Here is a 17,723-nt window from a genome sequence, read left to right on the forward strand (position 1 = left end):
CTAATCTGCCATTCAGATAATATTCTGCCTTCGTGTTTTTGCCCCCAAAGTGGATAACTTCACATTTATTCACATTATACTGCATCTGCCATGTATTTGCCCACTCGCCTAACCTGTCCAAGTCACCCTGCAGCCCCTTAGCATCCTCCTCACAGCTCACACCGCCACCCAGTTTAGTGCCATTTGCAAACTTGGAGATATTACACTCAATTCTTTCATCTAAATCATTAATGTATATTGTAAAGAGCTGAGGTCCCAGCACTGAGCCCTGCGGCACCCCACCAGTAACTGCCTGCCAATCTGAAAAGGACCCCTTAATCCCGACTCTCTGCTTCCTGTCTGCCAACCAGTTCTCTATCCACGTCAGTATATTACCCCCAATACCATGTGCTTTGATTTTGCACACCAATCTCTTACGTGGGACCTTGTCAAAAGCCTTTTCAAAGTCCAAATACATCACATCCACTGGTTCTCCCCTGTCCACTACTAATTACATCCTCAAAAAATTCTAGAAGATTTGTCAAGCATGATTTCCCCTTCATAAATCCATGCTGACTTGGACCAATCCTGTCACTGCTTTCCAAATGCGCTGCTATTTCATCCTTAGTGATTGATTCCAACATTTTCCCCACTACTGATGTCAGGCTAACCGGTCTATAATTCCCCGTTTTCTCTCTCCCTCCTTTTTAAAAATATGGTGTTACATTAGCATCCCTCCAGTCCATAGGAACTGACCAGTCGATAGACTGTTGGAAAATTATCACCAATGCATCCACTATTTCTAGGGCCACTTCCTTAAGTACTCTGGGATGTAGACTATCAGGCCCTGGGGATTTATCGGCTGTCAATCCCATCAATTTCCCTCACACAATTTCCCGCATAATAAGAATACCCTTCAGTTCCTCCTTCTCCCTAAACCTTCGGTCCCTTAGTACATCCGGAAGGTTATTTGTGTCTTCCTTTGTGAAGACAGAACCAAAGTACTTGTTCAATTGGTCTGCCATTTCTTTGTTCCCCATTATAAATTCACCCGAAACCTCTATTTGTCTGTGTATCAGTCTCAATCTGTCTGTGTATCAGTCTCAATCTGTCTGTGTATCAGTCTCAACCTGCCTGTCTGTGTAACATGAGAAATAGGAACAGGACCATAAGAAATAGGAGCAGGAGTAGGCCATTTGGCCACTTGAGGCTGCTCCGCACTCTATCTGTCTGTGCTTCAGTCTCCATCTGTCTCTGCCTCAGTCTCTGTCTGCCTGTGTAGCATAAGAAATAAGAATAGAAACATAAGAAATAGGAGAAGAGTAGGACATTCTGCCCCTCAAGCCAGCTCTGCACTCTGGCTGTGCCTCAGTCTCAGTCTCTATTTGGCTGCGCCTCAGTCTCCCACTGTCCCCGACTGCGCCTCAGTCCCCGACTCTCTCCCACTGTGCCTCAGTCCCCGACTCTCTCCCACTGTGCCTCAGTCCCCGACTGCGCCTCAGTCTCCCACTGTCCCTGACTGCGTCTCAGTCTCCCACTGTCCCTGACTGCGCCTCAGTCTCCCACTGTCCCTGACTGCGTCTCAGTCCCCGACTGCACCTCAGTCTCCCACTGTCCCTGACTGCGCCTCAGTCTCCCACTGTCCCTGACTGCGTCTCAGTCCCCGACTGCACCTCAGTCTCCCACTGTCCCTGACTGCGTCTCAGTCCCCGACTGCACCTCAGTCTCCCACTGTCCCCGACTGCGCCTCAGTCCCCGACTCTCTCCCACTGTGCCTCAGTCCCCGACTCTCTCCCACTGTGCCTCAGTCCCCGACTGCACCTCAGTCTCCCACTGTCCCCGACTGCACCTCAGTCTCCCACTGTCTCCGACTGCACCTCAGTCTCCCACTGTCCCCGACTGCGCCTCAGTCTCCCACTGTCTCCGACTGCACCTCAGTCTCCCACTGTCTCCGACTGCACCTCAGTCTCCCACTGTCTCCGACTGCACCTCAGTCTCCCACTGTCTCCGACTGCACCTCAGTCTCCCACTGTCCCCGACTGCGCCTCAGTCTCCCACTGTCCCTGACTGCGTCTCAGTCCCCGACTGCGTCTCATTCTCCCACTGTCCCCGACTGCGCCTCAGTCTCCCACTGTCCCCGACTGCGCCTCAGTCTCCCACTGTCCCCGACTGCGCCTCATTCTCCCACTGTCCCCGACTGCGCCTCAGTCCCCGACTCTCTCCCACTGTGCCTCAGTCCCCGACTGCACCTCAGTCTCCCACTGTCCCTGACTGCGTCTCAGTCCCCGACTGCGCCTCATTCTCCCACTGTCCCCGACTGCGCCTCAGTCTCCCACTGTCCCCGACTGCACCTCAGTCTCCCACTGTCCCCGACTGCACCTCATTCTCCCACTGTCCCCGACTGCGCCTCAGTCCCCGACTCTCTCCCACTGTGCCTCAGTCCCCGACTGCGCCTCAGTCTCCCACTGTCCCTGACTGCGCCTCAGTCTCCCACTGTCCCTGACTGCGTCTCAGTCCCCGACTGCACCTCAGTCTCCCACTGTCCCTGACTGCGCCTCAGTCTCCCACTGTCCCTGACTGCGTCTCAGTCCCCGACTGCACCTCAGTCTCCCACTGTCCCTGACTGCGTCTCAGTCCCCGACTGCACCTCAGTCTCCCACTGTCCCCGACTGCGCCTCAGTCCCCGACTCTCTCCCACTGTGCCTCAGTCCCCGACTCTCTCCCACTGTGCCTCAGTCCCCGACTGCACCTCAGTCTCCCACTGTCCCCGACTGCACCTCAGTCTCCCACTGTCTCCGACTGCACCTCAGTCTCCCACTGTCCCCGACTGCGCCTCAGTCTCCCACTGTCTCCGACTGCACCTCAGTCTCCCACTGTCTCCGACTGCACCTCAGTCTCCCACTGTCTCCGACTGCACCTCAGTCTCCCACTGTCTCCGACTGCACCTCAGTCTCCCACTGTCCCCGACTGCGCCTCAGTCTCCCACTGTCCCTGACTGCGTCTCAGTCCCCGACTGCGTCTCATTCTCCCACTGTCCCCGACTGCGCCTCAGTCTCCCACTGTCCCCGACTGCGCCTCATTCTCCCACTGTCCCCGACTGCGCCTCAGTCCCCGACTCTCTCCCACTGTGCCTCAGTCCCCGACTGCACCTCAGTCTCCCACTGTCCCTGACTGCGTCTCATTCTCCCACTGTCTCCGACTGCACCTCAGTCTCCCACTGTCTCCGACTGCGCCTCAGTCTCCCACTGTCCCCGACTGCGCCTCATTCTCCCACTGTCCCCGACTGCGCCTCAGTCTCCCACTGTCCCCGACTGCACCTCAGTCTCCCACTGTCCCCGACTGCGCCTCAGTCTCCCACTGTCCCCGACTGCACCTCAGTCTCCCACTGTCCCCGACTGCGCCTCATTCTCCCACTGTCCCTGACTGCGTCTCAGTCCCCGACTGCGTCTCATTCTCCCACTGTCCCCGACTGCACCTCAGTCTCCCACTGTCTCCGACTGCGCCTCAGTCTCCCACTGTCCCCGACTGCGCCTCAGTCTCCCACTGTCCCCGACTGCGCCTCAGTCTCCCACTGTCCCCGACTGCGCCTCAGTCTCCCACTGTCCCCGACTGCGCCTCAGTCTCCCACTGTCCCCGACTGCGCCTCAGTCTCCCACTGTCCCCGACTGCTCCTCAGTCTCCCACTGTCTCCGACTGCGCCTCAGTCTCCCACTGTCCCCGACTGCGCCTCAGTCTCCCACTGTCCCCGACTGCGCCTCAGTCTCCCACTGTCCCCGACTGCGCCTCAGTCTCCCACTGTCCCCGACTGCGTCTCAGTCCCCGACTCTCTCCCACTGTGCCTCAGTCCCCGACTGCACCTCAGTCTCCCACTGTCCCTGACTGCGTCTCAGTCCCCGACTGCGTCTCATTCTCCCACTGTCCCCGACTGCGTCTCATTCTCCCACTGTCCCCGACTGCGCCTCATTCTCCCACTGTCCCCGACTGCGTCTCATTCTCCCACTGTCCCCGACTGCGTCTCATTCTCCCACTGTCCCCGACTGCGCCTCATTCTCCCACTGTCCCCGACTGCGTCTCATTCTCCCACTGTCCCTGACTGCGTCTCAGTCCCCGACTGCGTCTCATTCTCCCACTGTCCCCGACTGCGTCTCATTCTCCCACTGTCCCTGACTGCGTCTCAGTCCCCGACTGCGTCTCATTCTCCCACTGTCCCCGACTGCGTCTCATTCTCCCACTGTCTCCGACTGCGCCTCAGTCTCCCACTGTCCCCGACTGCGCCTCATTCTCCCACTGTCCCCGACTGCGCCTCAGTCCCCGACTCTCTCCCACTGTGCCTCAGTCCCCGACTGCGCCTCAGTCTCCCACTGTCCCTGACTGCGTCTCAGTCCCCGACTCTCTCCCACTGTGCCTCAGTCCCCGACTGCACCTCAGTCTCCCACTGTCCCTGACTGCGTCTCATTCTCCCACTGTCTCCGACTGCACCTCAGTCTCCCACTGTCCCCGACTGCACCTCATTCTCCCACTGTCCCTGACTGCGTCTCATTCTCCCACTGTCTCCGACTGCACCTCAGTCTCCCACTGTCCCCGACTGCGCCTCATTCTCCCACTGTCTCCGACTGCGCCTCAGTCTCCCACTGTCCCCGACTGCGCCTCATTCTCCCACTGTCCCCGACTGCGCCTCAGTCCCCGACTCTCTCCCACTGTGCCTCAGTCCCCGACTGCGCCTCAGTCTCCCACTGTCCCTGACTGCGTCTCAGTCCCCGACTCTCTCCCACTGTGCCTCAGTCCCCGACTGCACCTCAGTCTCCCACTGTCCCTGACTGCGTCTCATTCTCCCACTGTCTCCGACTGCACCTCAGTCTCCCACTGTCCCCGACTGCACCTCATTCTCCCACTGTCCCTGACTGCGTCTCATTCTCCCACTGTCTCCGACTGCACCTCAGTCTCCCACTGTCCCCGACTGCACCTCAGTCTCCCACTGTCCCTGACTGCGTCTCATTCTCCCACTGTCTCCGACTGCACCTCAGTCTCCCACTGTCCCCGACTGCACCTCATTCTCCCACTGTCCCTGACTGCGTCTCAGTCCCCGACTGCGTCTCATTCTCCCACTGTCCCCGACTGCGTCTCATTCTCCCACTGTCCCCGACTGCGCCTCATTCTCCCACTGTCCCCGACTGCGTCTCATTCTCCCACTGTCCCCGACTGCGCCTCATTCTCCCACTGTCCCCGACTGCGTCTCATTCTCCCACTGTCTCCGACTGCGCCTCAGTCTCCCACTGTCCCCGACTGCGCCTCATTCTCCCACTGTCCCCGACTGCGCCTCAGTCCCCGACTCTCTCCCACTGTGCCTCAGTCCCCGACTGCGCCTCAGTCTCCCACTGTCCCCGACTGCGTCTCAGTCCCCGACTCTCTCCCACTGTGCCTCAGTCCCCGACTGCACCTCAGTCTCCCACTGTCCCTGACTGCGTCTCAGTCCCCGACTGCGTCTCATTCTCCCACTGTCCCTGACTGCGTCTCAGTCCCCGACTGCGTCTCATTCTCCCACTGTCCCCGACTGCGCCTCAGTCTCCCACTGTCCCCGACTGCGTCTCATTCTCCCACTGTCCCCGACTGCGCCTCATTCTCCCACTGTCCCTGACTGCGTCTCATTCTCCCACTGTCCCTGACTGCGTCTCAGTCCCCGACTGCGTCTCATTCTCCCACTGTCTCCGACTGCGCCTCAGTCTCCCACTGTCCCCGACTGCGCCTCAGTCCCCGACTCTCTCCCACTGTGCCTCAGTCCCCGACTGCGCCTCAGTCTCCCACTGTCCCTGACTGCGTCTCAGTCCCCGACTGCGTCTCATTCTCCCACTGTCCCCGACTGCGTCTCAGTCCCCGACTGCGCCTCATTCTCCCACTGTCCCCGACTGCGTCTCATTCTCCCACTGTCCCCGACTGCGTCTCATTCTCCCACTGTCCCCGACTGCGCCTCATTCTCCCACTGTCCCCGACTGCGTCTCATTCTCCCACTGTCCGTGACTGCGTCTCAGTCCCCGACTGCGTCTCATTCTCCCACTGTCTCCGACTGCGCCTCAGTCTCCCACTGTCCCCGACTGCGCCTCATTCTCCCACTGTCCCCGACTGCGTCTCATTCTCCCACTGTCCCCGACTGCGCCTCATTCTCCCACTGTCCCCGACTGCGCCTCATTCTCCCACTGTCCCCGACTGCGCCTCAGTCTCCCACTGTCCCCGACTGCGCCTCATTCTCCCACTGTCCCCGACTGCGCCTCATTCTCCCACTGTCCCCGACTGCGCCTCAGTCTCCCACTGTCCCCGACTGCGCCTCATTCTCCCACTGTCCCCGACTGCGCCTCATTCTCCCACTGTCTCCGACTGCGCCTCAGTCTCCCACTGTCCCCGACTGCGCCTCATTCTCCCACTGTCTCCGACTGCACCTCATTCTCCCACTGTCCCCGACTGCGCCTCAGTCTCCCACTGTCCCCGACTGCGCCTCATTCTCCCACTGTCCCCGACTGCGCCTCATTCTCCCACTGTCTCCGACTGCGCCTCATTCTCCCACTGTCCCCGACTGCGCCTCATTCTCCCACTGTCCCTGACTGCGCCTCATTCTCCCACTGTCCCCGACTGCGCCTCATTCTCCCACTGTCCCCGACTGCACCTCAGTCTCCCACTGTCCCCGACTGCGCCTCATTCTCCCACTGTCCCCGACTGCGCCTCATTCTCCCACTGTCCCTGACTGCGCCTCATTCTCCCACTGTCCCTGACTGCGTCTCAGTCCCCGACTGCGCCTCATTCTCCCACTGTCCCCGACTGCGCCTCATTCTCCCACTGTCCCCGACTGCACCTCAGTCTCCCACTGTCTCCGACTGCGTCTCATTCTCCCACTGTCCCCGACTGCACCTCAGTCTCCCACTGTCTCCGACTGCGCCTCAGTCTCCCACTGTCCCCGACTGCGCCTCATTCTCCCACTGTCCCCGACTGCACCTCAGTCTCCCACTGTCCCTGACTGCGCCTCAGTCTCCCACTGTCCCCGACTGCGCCTCATTCTCCCACTGTCCCCGACTGCGCCTCATTCTCCCACTGTCCCCGACTGCACCTCAGTCTCCCACTGTCCCTGACTGCGCCTCATTCTCCCACTGTCCCTGACTGCGTCTCAGTCCCCGACTGCGCCTCATTCTCCCACTGTCCCTGACTGCGTCTCAGTCCCCGACTGCGCCTCAGTCTCCCACTGTCTCCGACTGCGCCTCAGTCTCCCACTGTCTCCGACTGCGCCTCAGTCTCCCACTGTCCCCGACTGCGTCTCATTCTCCCACTGTCCCCGACTGCACCTCAGTCTCCCACTGTCCCCGACTGCGTCTCATTCTCCCACTGTCCCCGACTGCACCTCAGTCTCCCACTGTCCCCGACTGCGTCTCATTCTCCCACTGTCCCCGACTGCGCCTCATTCTCCCACTGTCCCCGACTGCACCTCAGTCTCCCACTGTCTCCGACTGCACCTCAGTCTCCCACTGTCCCCGACTGCGTCTCATTCTCCCACTGTCCCCGACTGCGTCTCAGATTCCGACCGTCCCCGACTGCATCTCAGTCTGACTGCATTTCAGTCTGACTGCATTTCAGTCTCTGACTGCATCTCAGTCTGATTGTGTCTGGCTGTGTCTCGGTCTCTGACTGCGTTTCAATCTCTGACTGTCTCTGGCTGTGTCTCAGTCTCTGACTGTTGCTGGCTGCGTCTCAGTCTCTAACTGTGTCTCAGTCTCTAATTGTCTCTGGCTGTGTCTCAGTCTGACTGTCGCTGGCTGCGTCTCAGTCTCTAACTGTGTCTCAGTCTCTAAGGGAGTGCAGCGATGGTTCACCAGACTGATTCCAGGGATGGCTGGACTGTCATATGAGGAGAGACTGGATCACTGGAGTTTAGAAGGATGAGAGGGGATCTCATATAAACGTATACGATTCTGACGGGACTGAACAGGGTAGATGCGGGAAGAATGTTCCCGATGTTGGGGAAGTCCAGAACCAGGGGACACAGTCTAAGGATAAGGGGTAAGCCATTTCGGACTGAGATGAGGAGAATCTTCTTCACTCAGAGAGTTGTTAACCTGTGGAATTCCCTGCCGCAGAGAGTTGTTGATACCAGTTCATTGGATATATTGAAGAGGGAGTTGGATATGGCCCTTACGGCTAAAGGGATCAAGGGGTATGGAGAGAAAGCAGGAAAGGGGTACTGAGGGAAAGATCAGCCATGATCTTATTGAATGCAGGCTCGAAGGGCCGAATGGCCTACTCCGGCACCTACTTTCGATGTTTCTATCTGTCTCAGTCTCTATCTGGCTGTGTCTCTTCCATAACTGTCTCACACTTTCCCTGCTCCTTTCCGGCTGCAACGTTGTGACGCCATTTCCGGCCCTGCAGCGCGGCGGTGCTTTGGCGGCGCGCGAGCGCTCGGTGGGCACGGGCTGTCGAGCCGGAAGTGGTGAGTGAGTGGGCCGGGCCGGGCCGGGGGGGGATGGGGGAGGCTGCTGTGCGAGTCGGATGTTGGAGCGAGTTTGATGGCTGGTCTGATCAGCTGCAGTGATGTCTCGGTGTGTGTTTAGGGCGGGAGTTGGTGTTACCGACCCTGAGCACAGCCCGCGGCATCCTGTCGCGGGCCCCTGTACACAGCCTGCATTTACTGAGTACACGCTACTGCCCGTACTGCACTGCACTTACCGTATATTCACTGCACTTACCGTATATTCACTGCACTTACTGCACTTACCGTATATTCACTGCACTTACCGTATATTCACTGCACTTACTGCACTTACTGTATATTCACTGCACTTACCGTATATTCACTGCACTTACCGTATATTCACTGCACTTACTGCACTTACCGTATATTCACTGCACTTACCGTATATTCACTGCACTTACCGTATATTCACTGCACTTACCGTATATTCACTGCACTTACTGCACTTACTGTATATTCACTGCACTTACCGTATATTCACTGCACTTACCGTATATTCACTGCACTTACTGCACTTACCGTATATTCACTGCACTTACCGTATATTCACTGCACTTACCGTATATTCACTGCACTTACTGCACTTACCGTATATTCACTGCACTTACCGTATATTCACTGCACTTACCGTATATTCACTGCACTTACCGTATATTCTCTGCACTTACCGTATATTCACTGCACTTACTGCACTTACCGTATATTCACTGCACTTACCGTATATTCACTGCACTTACTGCACTTACCGTATATTCTCTGCACTTACCGTATATTCACTGCACTTACCGTATATTCACTGCACTTACCGTATATTCTCTGCACTTACCGTATATTCACTGCACTTACTGCACTTACCGTATATTCACTGCAATTACCGTATATTCACTGCACTTACTGCACTTACTGTATATTCACTGCACTTACCGTATATTCACTGCAATTACCGTATATTCTCTGCACTTACCGTATATTCACTGCACTTACCGTATATTCACTGCACTTACCGTATATTCACTGCACTTACCGTATATTCACTGCACTTACTGCACTTACTGTATATTCACTGCACTTACCGTATATTCACTGCACTTACCGTATATTCACTGCAATTACCGTATATTCACTGCATTATTTGTACTCGGTGTGTAAAAACTATTAGTACAGATAACCAAAATAACATTATGGAAGTAAAAAGTCTTTGCGATCATACGTGATGCCTTTAAATCGCATTACAGTTAATAGCAATCCTAGAATAAAATCATAGCATGGCTACAGCACAGAAGGAGGCCACTTGACCCGTCAAGCCAATGCCGGCTCTCTGCAAGAGCACTTCAGCTGATCTCTTTCCCCCGCAATCCTGCGATGTTTTTCCTTCAAGTACTTATCCAATCCCTTTTGAAAACCTCGATGGAATCTATCTCAACCACCCTCTCCGGCAGTGCATTCCAGATTCTAAGCACTCGCTCTGTAAAACAAAGTTTTCCTCATGCCACCTTTGGTTCTTCTGCAAAACACTTTAAATCTGTGTCCTCTGGTTCTCGACACTTCCGCCAATGGGAACAGTTTGTCTCCATCTACTCTGTCCAGATTCCTCGTGATTTTGAACACCTCTATTAAATGTCCTCTGCTCTAAGGAGAACAACCCCAGCTTCTCTAGTCTATCCATGTAACTGACGTCTTCCATCCCTGGAACCATTCTTGTAAATCTTTTCTGCACGCACGCGAAGGCCTTAACACCCTTCCTAAAATGTGGTGCTCAGAATTGGACACTATACTCCAGTTAAGGTCAGACAAGTGTTTTATAACCTTTGTTCTTCATAACATCCTTGCTTTTGTACTCTGCCTTTATGAAGTCCAAGATCCCGTACACATTTTTAACCATTTTCTCAACCTGTCATGCTACCTTCAACAGTTTGTGCACATATATCCCCAGGTGTGTCTGTTCATGCACCCCCTTTAGAATTGTACCTTTTAGTTTATATTGCCTCATTCTTCCAAAATGTATCACTTTGTGGTAAATTTAATCTGCCACATATCCGACCATTCCACCAGTCTGTCTGTCTGTCTGTCTGTCTTGAAATCTATCACTATCCTCCTCATTGTTCACTATACTTTGTGTCATCTGCAAATTTTGAAATTGTGCCCTGTTCTCCAAAGTCCAAGCTGTTAATATATATCAAGAAAAGCAGTGGTTCTAGTGTTTGAAGACCAGGCCCTCAAAACTGCCACTAAGCTCATGGTCTACAGGACTATAGTAATATGGAGAAATACCACCAGCAATGTCTCCGCAAGATCCTACAAATCCCCTGGAAGGACAAACGCACCAACATTAGCATCCTCGACCAGGCCAACATCCCCAGCATCGAAACACTGACCACACTTGATCAGCTCCGCTGGGCAGGCCACATAGTTTGCATGCCAGACACGAGACTCCCAAAGCAAGCGCTTTACTCGGAACTCCTTCACAACAAACGAGCCAAAGGTGGGCAGCTGAAACGTTACAAGGACACCCTCAAAGCCTCTCTGATAAAGTGCAACATCCCCACTGACACCTGGGAGACCCTGCCAAAGACCGCTATAACTGGAGGAAGCGCATCCGGGAGGGCGCTGAACACCTGGAGTCTCATCGCCGAGAGTGTGCAGAAATCAAGCGCAGGCAGCGGAAAGAGCGTGCGGCAAACTAGTCCCACCCACCCCTTCCCTTAACGACTATCTGCCCCACCTGTGACAGAGACTGGTTCTTGTGTTGGACTGTACAGCCACCTAAGAACTCGTGTTAAGAGTAGAAGCAAGTCTTCCTCGATTCCGAGGGACTGCCTATGATGATGGGGTCTTACTGCCGACCACTGGGGAACACCACTGTGTACCACCTTCCAGTCTGAAAAACAACTGTTCACCACTACTCTGTTTCCTGTCAGTTAGCTAATTTCTTATCCATGCTGCCACTGTCCCTTTTATTCCATGGGCTTCAACTTTGCTGGCAAGCTTATTATGAGGCACTTTATGAAATGCCTTTTGGAAGTCAATGTATACCTCATCAATTGCACTCCCCTTATCAACTCTCTGTTACCTCATCAAAAAATCAAGTTAAGCATGATTTGTCTTTAACAAATCCATGCTGGCTTTCCTTAATTAATCCACACTTATCCAAGTGACGTAATTTTGTCACTGATTATTGCTTCTAAAAGCTTCCCCACTACCGAGGTTAAGCTGACTGGCCTGCAGTTGCTGCGTTTATCCTTGCACCCTTTTTTTGAACAAGGATGTAGCATTTGCATTTCTGAAGACCTCTGGCACCACCCCCATATCTAAGGAGGATTGAAAGATTATGGCCAGTACCTCTGCAATTTCCATCAGGTCCTGGTGTCTTATCTACTTTAAGTACAGCCAGCCTTTCTAGTACCTCCTTTATCAATTTTTATCCCATCCAGTATCTGAACTACTTCCTCTTTCACTATGACTTTGGCAGCATCTACCTTTGTAAAAACAAATACAAAGTACTCATTCAGTACCTTAGCCATGCCCTCTGCCTCCATGTGTAGGTCTTTTTGCTCCCTAATTCAAGTGGCAGATGAAATTTAACACAAAAGTGCAAAGTGATACATTATGCTCCCTAATCGGCTCCACCCCTCCTCTTCCTGCCCATTTACTATTTATATGCCTATAGAAGACTTTTGGATTCCTTTTATTTTAGCCAATCTATTCTCATACATTCTCTTTGCCCCTCTTATTTTCTTTTTCACTTGCCCTCTGAACGTTCTATATTTAGCTTGGTTCTCATTAGTATTCTCAACCTGATATCTGTCATACTCTCCTGTTTTGGTTGCCCTACCTTTCCCCCTCCTGGGAATGTACCTCGCCTGTACCTGAACTATCTCCAAGTCTTTCACAAGATGTGTACATATTAGACCCATTTTAGTCCCTCCTTGTAGAAACAATGTATAGTCTCCCTCCCTTACAATGACATCTAATGGTTTCCCAAATGATTCTGGGGTTTCTCCTCTACTACTCTATGTATTGGTTGCTCTTTGTGTGAAGGTGAACTTCCTGATATTAGTCCTTTTACTTGTTTGAACTTGACTCCCCTTGTGCTCTCGCAATTTAGTTTGCAATCGTTTTCGGATTTACCTTTTCAGTACTGTACTGTATTTTATGCTTCAATCAGATTACTTCTCAGAGAGCTTCATTCACGGCTGAACAGCCCACATTTTTTCAGACTATCTCCAAAACTCAGATTTATAACATGGATCATGGCTCTGCTTTTGACTGCCTCTAGGGCTTGTGTCTTGGTGTACAGAGCTGGACAGAACACTCGTGTAGTTTGATAAGAGCACTGCTTTCCTCTATTGTATTTGATTATTTTGGCCATATAGCTCAGTATTCTATTTGTTCTTTGGAACCAGCTGGATGTGCTGATGTGTTGATATATATTTTCAAAATAATTTTGAAGCAGTGTTTTGCCATGATTTTGTGGTGGCACTCATACTTCCGAGTCAGAAATCATGGGTTCAAGCCCTATTCAAGAAACCTGAGCACATAATGCAACAGACATTTCAGTATAACAATGAGGTAGTGTGGCGCTGTCAGATGGGGCCTTTCAGATGAGACATTAAACCGAGGCCCCATTAGTCCTCTTGGGTGGATGTAAAAGATCTCACGGCGCTATTTAAAGAGCAGCGGAATTCCCCCAATGGCCTGGCCAATATTTATCCCTCGGTCAACATCACTTGAACAGATTGCAATGTGGTTGACTCTGAACTGCCCTCTGAAATGGCAGATTCTGTCAGTCGATTTAATTTTTGATTGTTGAAAAAGAGCCATGTGACTTTGTTCTTCGGGACCAATGCCACCAGTAATGACCACAGATATGGGTAACCTTATTACATTCCGGCATATCCTCGACCTCACCTGTGTGACATGGGGTCTGCTTGTTGACGTACACATTTTGAAGTGCCATATTTACCTCTTACAGATTGCTTTCTTTAGCCTGGTTTGCCAGAGAATAATGCGCAAAATCCTCAACAGTTGACTGGTTTCCTGTCTCTTTTAGAATTAGCTGAGTTGATCTTGATCTCATCTCCCGATTTACTCTCACATAATCTTCCTCTCCCTCCTCTAGGGTGATGATGATGCACAGGACCACTTCATCCTGATAGTCTTGCCCTATCCCTCTATTTGGTACAGGTAAGTCTGCTTTTTTTGATTGATCTTCGTACCATTTACTTGGCTTCTCACCACTTTTTGCTTCAGAAATGTAGCATCATGAATTTATTTATGTAATTTGACTATGCTTTTCTTGTGGCTTATTTCATGAATCTGTTATCCTCTGTTTTAAGAAAAACTGTTTAACTTCCATACTTGTTCCTAAGGGGTGCAATTAAAAAGGGAATTAGAAAAGCAAAGATAGAGCATGAAAAATGTTGGCAAGTAAAATCAAGGAAAACCCAAAGATGTTTTATAAAATACATTTAAGAGCAAGAGGATAGCTAAATAAAGAGTGGGGCTTATTGGAAACCATAAAGGTAATCTGCGCAGATACAGAAGACGTGGATATGGTTCTTAATGAATACTTTGCGTCTATTTTCACAAAAGAGAGGGCCGATGCAGACATTGCAATCGGGGAGGTGGAGTGTGAAATATTAGATGAAATAAACATAATGAGAGAGGAAGTATTAAGGGGTTTAGCAGCTTTGAAAGTGGATACATCCCCAGTGTCCAGATGAAATGTATTCCAGGCTGTTAAGAGAAGTAAAAGAGGAAATAGCAGAGGCTTTGACCATCATTTTCCAATCATCTCTGGCTATAGGTGTGGTGCTGGAGGACTGCTAATGTGGTACGTTTGTTTAAAAAGGGAGAAAGGGATAGACTGACTAATTACAGGCCAATCAGTCTTACTTTGGTGGTGGGAAAATTACTGGAAAAAATTCTGAGGGACAGGATAAATCTTCATTTAGAAAGACACAGACAGTCGGCATGGATTTGTTAAGGGAAGGTTGTGTCTGACTAACTTGATTTAATTTTTTGAGGAGGTAACAAGGAGGGTCGATGAGGGTAGTGCGTTTGATGTATATATGGCTGCCATGCTGCACCTCACAGTCAATAAGCTCCCTGCTGGAGTGGAACTAAACTACAGAACCAGTGGGAACCTGTTCAACCTTCGTCGTCTCCAGGCCAGGTCTAAGACCACCCCAACCTCTATCGTTGAGCTACAGTACGTGGACGACACCCGCGTCTGCGCACAAACCGAGGCAAGTCATAGTCAACGTATTTACTGAGGTGTACGAAAGCATGGGCCTTACGCTAAACATCCATAAGACAAAAATCCTCCACCATACTGTCCCTGCCGCACAGCACTGCCCCCCAGTCATTAAGATCCATGGCGCGGCCCTGGACAACGTGGACCATTTCCCATACTTCGGGAGCCTCTTATCAACAAGAGCAGACATTGATGACGAGATTCAACACTGCCTCCAGTGCAGCCTTCGGCCGCCTGAGGAAAACAGTGTTCGAAGACCAGGCCCTCAAATCTGCCACCAAGCTCATGGTCTACAGGGCTGTAGTAATACACGCCCTCCTGTATGGCTGAAAGACATGGACAATGTACATTAGACACCTCAAGTCGCTGGGGAAATACCACCAACGATGTCTCCGCAAGATCCTGCAAATCCCCGGAGAGGACAGACACACCAGCGTTCGTGTCCTCGACCAGGCCAACATCCCCAGCATTAAAGCACTGACCACACTTGATCAGCTCTGCTGGGCAGGACACACTATTTGCATGCCAGACACGAGACTCCCAAAGCAAGCGCTCTACTCTGAACTCCTTCACGGCAAACGAGCCAAAGGTGGGCAGAGGAAACGTTACAAGGACCCTCAAAGTCTCCCTGATAAAATGCAACATCCCCACTGACACCTGGGAGACCCTGGCCAAAGACCGCCCTAAGTGGAGGAAGTGCATTCGGGAGTGTACAGAGCACTTTGCGTCTCATCGCCAAGAGCATGCAGAAATCAAGTGCAGGCAGCGGAAAGAGCATGTGGCAAACCAGTCTCACCCACCCTTTCCCTCAACGACTATTTGCCCCACTTGTGACAGGGACTGTGGTTCTCATATTGGACTGTTCAGCCACCTAAGGATTCATATTTAGAGTAGAAGCAAGTCTTCCTTGATTCCGAGGGACCGCCTATGATGCTGATGGTATATGGATTTTAACAAGGCTTTTGATAAGGTCTCACATGACAGACTGGTCACCAAAGTAAAAGCCCATGGAATCCAGGGCAAAGTGACAAGTTGGATCCAAAATTGGCTCAGGCAGGAAGCAAAGGGTAATGGTTGATGGGTGTTTTTGTGACTAGAAGGCTGTTTCCACTAGGGTTCCACAGGGCTCAGTATTCGGTCCCCCTGCAAAACAGAGGCACCGCTTTGGGTACTGTTGAGGGGGATGACTCATCAGGGGGGAGCAGCAGCAGCCAAGGTCATGGCACCGTGGGTGGCTCTGCTGCACAGGAGGGCAGGAAAAAGAGTGGGAGAGCTATAGTGATAAGGGATTCGATTGTAAGGGGAATAGATAGGCATTTCTGTGGCCGCAACCGAGACTCCAGGATGGTATGTTGCCTCCCTGGTGCAAGGGTCAAGGATGTCTCGGAGCGGGTGCAGGACATTCTGAAAAGGGAGGGTGATCAGCCAGTTGTCGTGGTGCATATCGTACACCAAACAAAGATTGAACAATTTCCCGTGATTAGCTCCACTCCAGCGGGGAGCTTGTTAAAGGTGAGATGAAGTATTGAAGCGAGAAAGATTGAGAAGAGCGTTGGTGGAATGGCACAGCCTTGCTTGACCCCGATCTGCGCTTGTATTGGGTCTGTGGTGGATATGTTGGTAAGGATCATGGCTTGCATGTCATGAGTGCTCTCCACCCTCCCATCCTGTGACAGTTGGAACTGATGCTCTCCACTCTCCCGTCCTGTGACAGTTCAAACTGTCACAGGAGCATCCAGTCGTGCCCCGGTAGCTGCCCCCAAGGGAAGTGGAGTGTGGGAAATTGCACTCCGAGGGGTGGTAAGGCCAATTCTGCGGTGGGAGCAGGACTTCCACGCTGGGGGCTAAAATTCCCTGCCCCAGAAGGTTACCGCCCCCAAGCTGGGAGCCTGTGCGGGGAGGCAGAGGGAAGTTGAGGGGAGAGGGGGGTGGGGGATGGAGGGGAGAGTGGTGGAGAAACCCAGGGCGGGGGACAGGAGGGGCCACATTGCAGCGGAGGTCTTGGGGGGCGAAGTGTGTTGGAGGGTCGGGCCTGGAGGCTCTGTGCCTCGGTGCGGGGAGTGTTCAGAGTCGGGTGGACGGGTTGACTGCTCAGATGGCGGTTGGTGGATGTGGTGTGGTTGGCGTCGCGGGGGCATGGCTCCGGGGTGGCCAGGGCTCGGGGCTCGACATCCAGGGGTGTTCGGTATTTGAGAAGGATTCTGACGGGACGGGGCGGGTTGGGTGCGGGGGGAGTGTTCCCGGTGTTGGGTGGGTCCGGAGCGGGGGGGGGGGGGCATGCTCTTGGGATGGGGGGTGGGCTGTTTGGGGTTGGGATTGGGAGAGACCTCTTCACTCGGGGAGTTGTTGGCCTGTGGGGTTCCCTGCCACGGAGAGTTGTTGATGCCAGTTTATTGGATGTGTTCAGGAGGGAGTTGGATGTGGTCCTTGCGGCTGGGGGGGGTCGGGGGTTGTGGAGGGGGCGTGGGGGGGGGAGGTGCTGGTGTGGGTGATCAGCCATGATCTTGTTGAATTGCGGTGCAAGCTCGAAGGGCCGAATGGCCTACTCCTGCACCTATTTTCTATGCTTCTATGTTAACGATATAGGTAAAAAGCGGGATGAGGTCCAAGAGACGAATTTCGGGAGCTAGGAGCTAAATTAAAAAGTAGGACCTCAAAAGTAGTAATCTCGGGATTGCTACCAGTGCCACGTGCTAGTCAGAGTAGGAATCACAGGATAGCACAGATGAATACATGGCTTGAGAAGTGGTGCAAGAGGGAGGGATTCAAATTCCTGGGACATTGGAACCGGTTCTGGGGGAGGTGGGACCAGTACAAACCGGACGGTCTGCACCTGGGCAGGACCAGAACCAATGTCCGAGGGGAAGTGTTTGCTAGTGCTGTTGGGGAGGAGTTAAACTAACATGGCAGGGGGATGGGAACCTATGCAGGGAGACAGAGGGAAATAAACTGGAGGCAGAAGCAAAAGATGGAAAGGAA

General features: G+C 52.7%; 1 protein-coding gene across 6 annotated transcripts in view; it reads left to right on the plus strand.

The window, feature by feature from the left end:
* The first annotated feature begins 8,374 nt into the window (after positions 1–8,374).
* The window catches only part of tbc1d7 (TBC1 domain family, member 7), a 74,203-nt gene continuing 64,854 nt past the window's right edge, over positions 8,375–17,723 (plus strand). For 3 of the 6 annotated variants that reach the window (XM_070880708.1, XM_070880712.1, XM_070880714.1), the window contains exons 1-2: positions 8,480–8,555; positions 13,608–13,672. In XM_070880708.1, the coding sequence (XP_070736809.1) occupies positions 8,523–8,555; positions 13,608–13,672 (98 nt within the window). In that variant the 5' untranslated portion in view covers positions 8,480–8,522. Of the gene's footprint in view, positions 8,447–8,479; positions 8,556–13,607; positions 13,673–17,723 lie in introns of those variants that run through there. The other 3 variants (XM_070880709.1, XM_070880711.1, XM_070880710.1) reach the window with 3 other exon arrangements.

The sequence above is a fragment of the Pristiophorus japonicus genome, chromosome 5 (assembly GCF_044704955.1).
Source record: "Pristiophorus japonicus isolate sPriJap1 chromosome 5, sPriJap1.hap1, whole genome shotgun sequence".
Taxonomy (NCBI): domain Eukaryota; kingdom Metazoa; phylum Chordata; class Chondrichthyes; family Pristiophoridae; genus Pristiophorus; species Pristiophorus japonicus.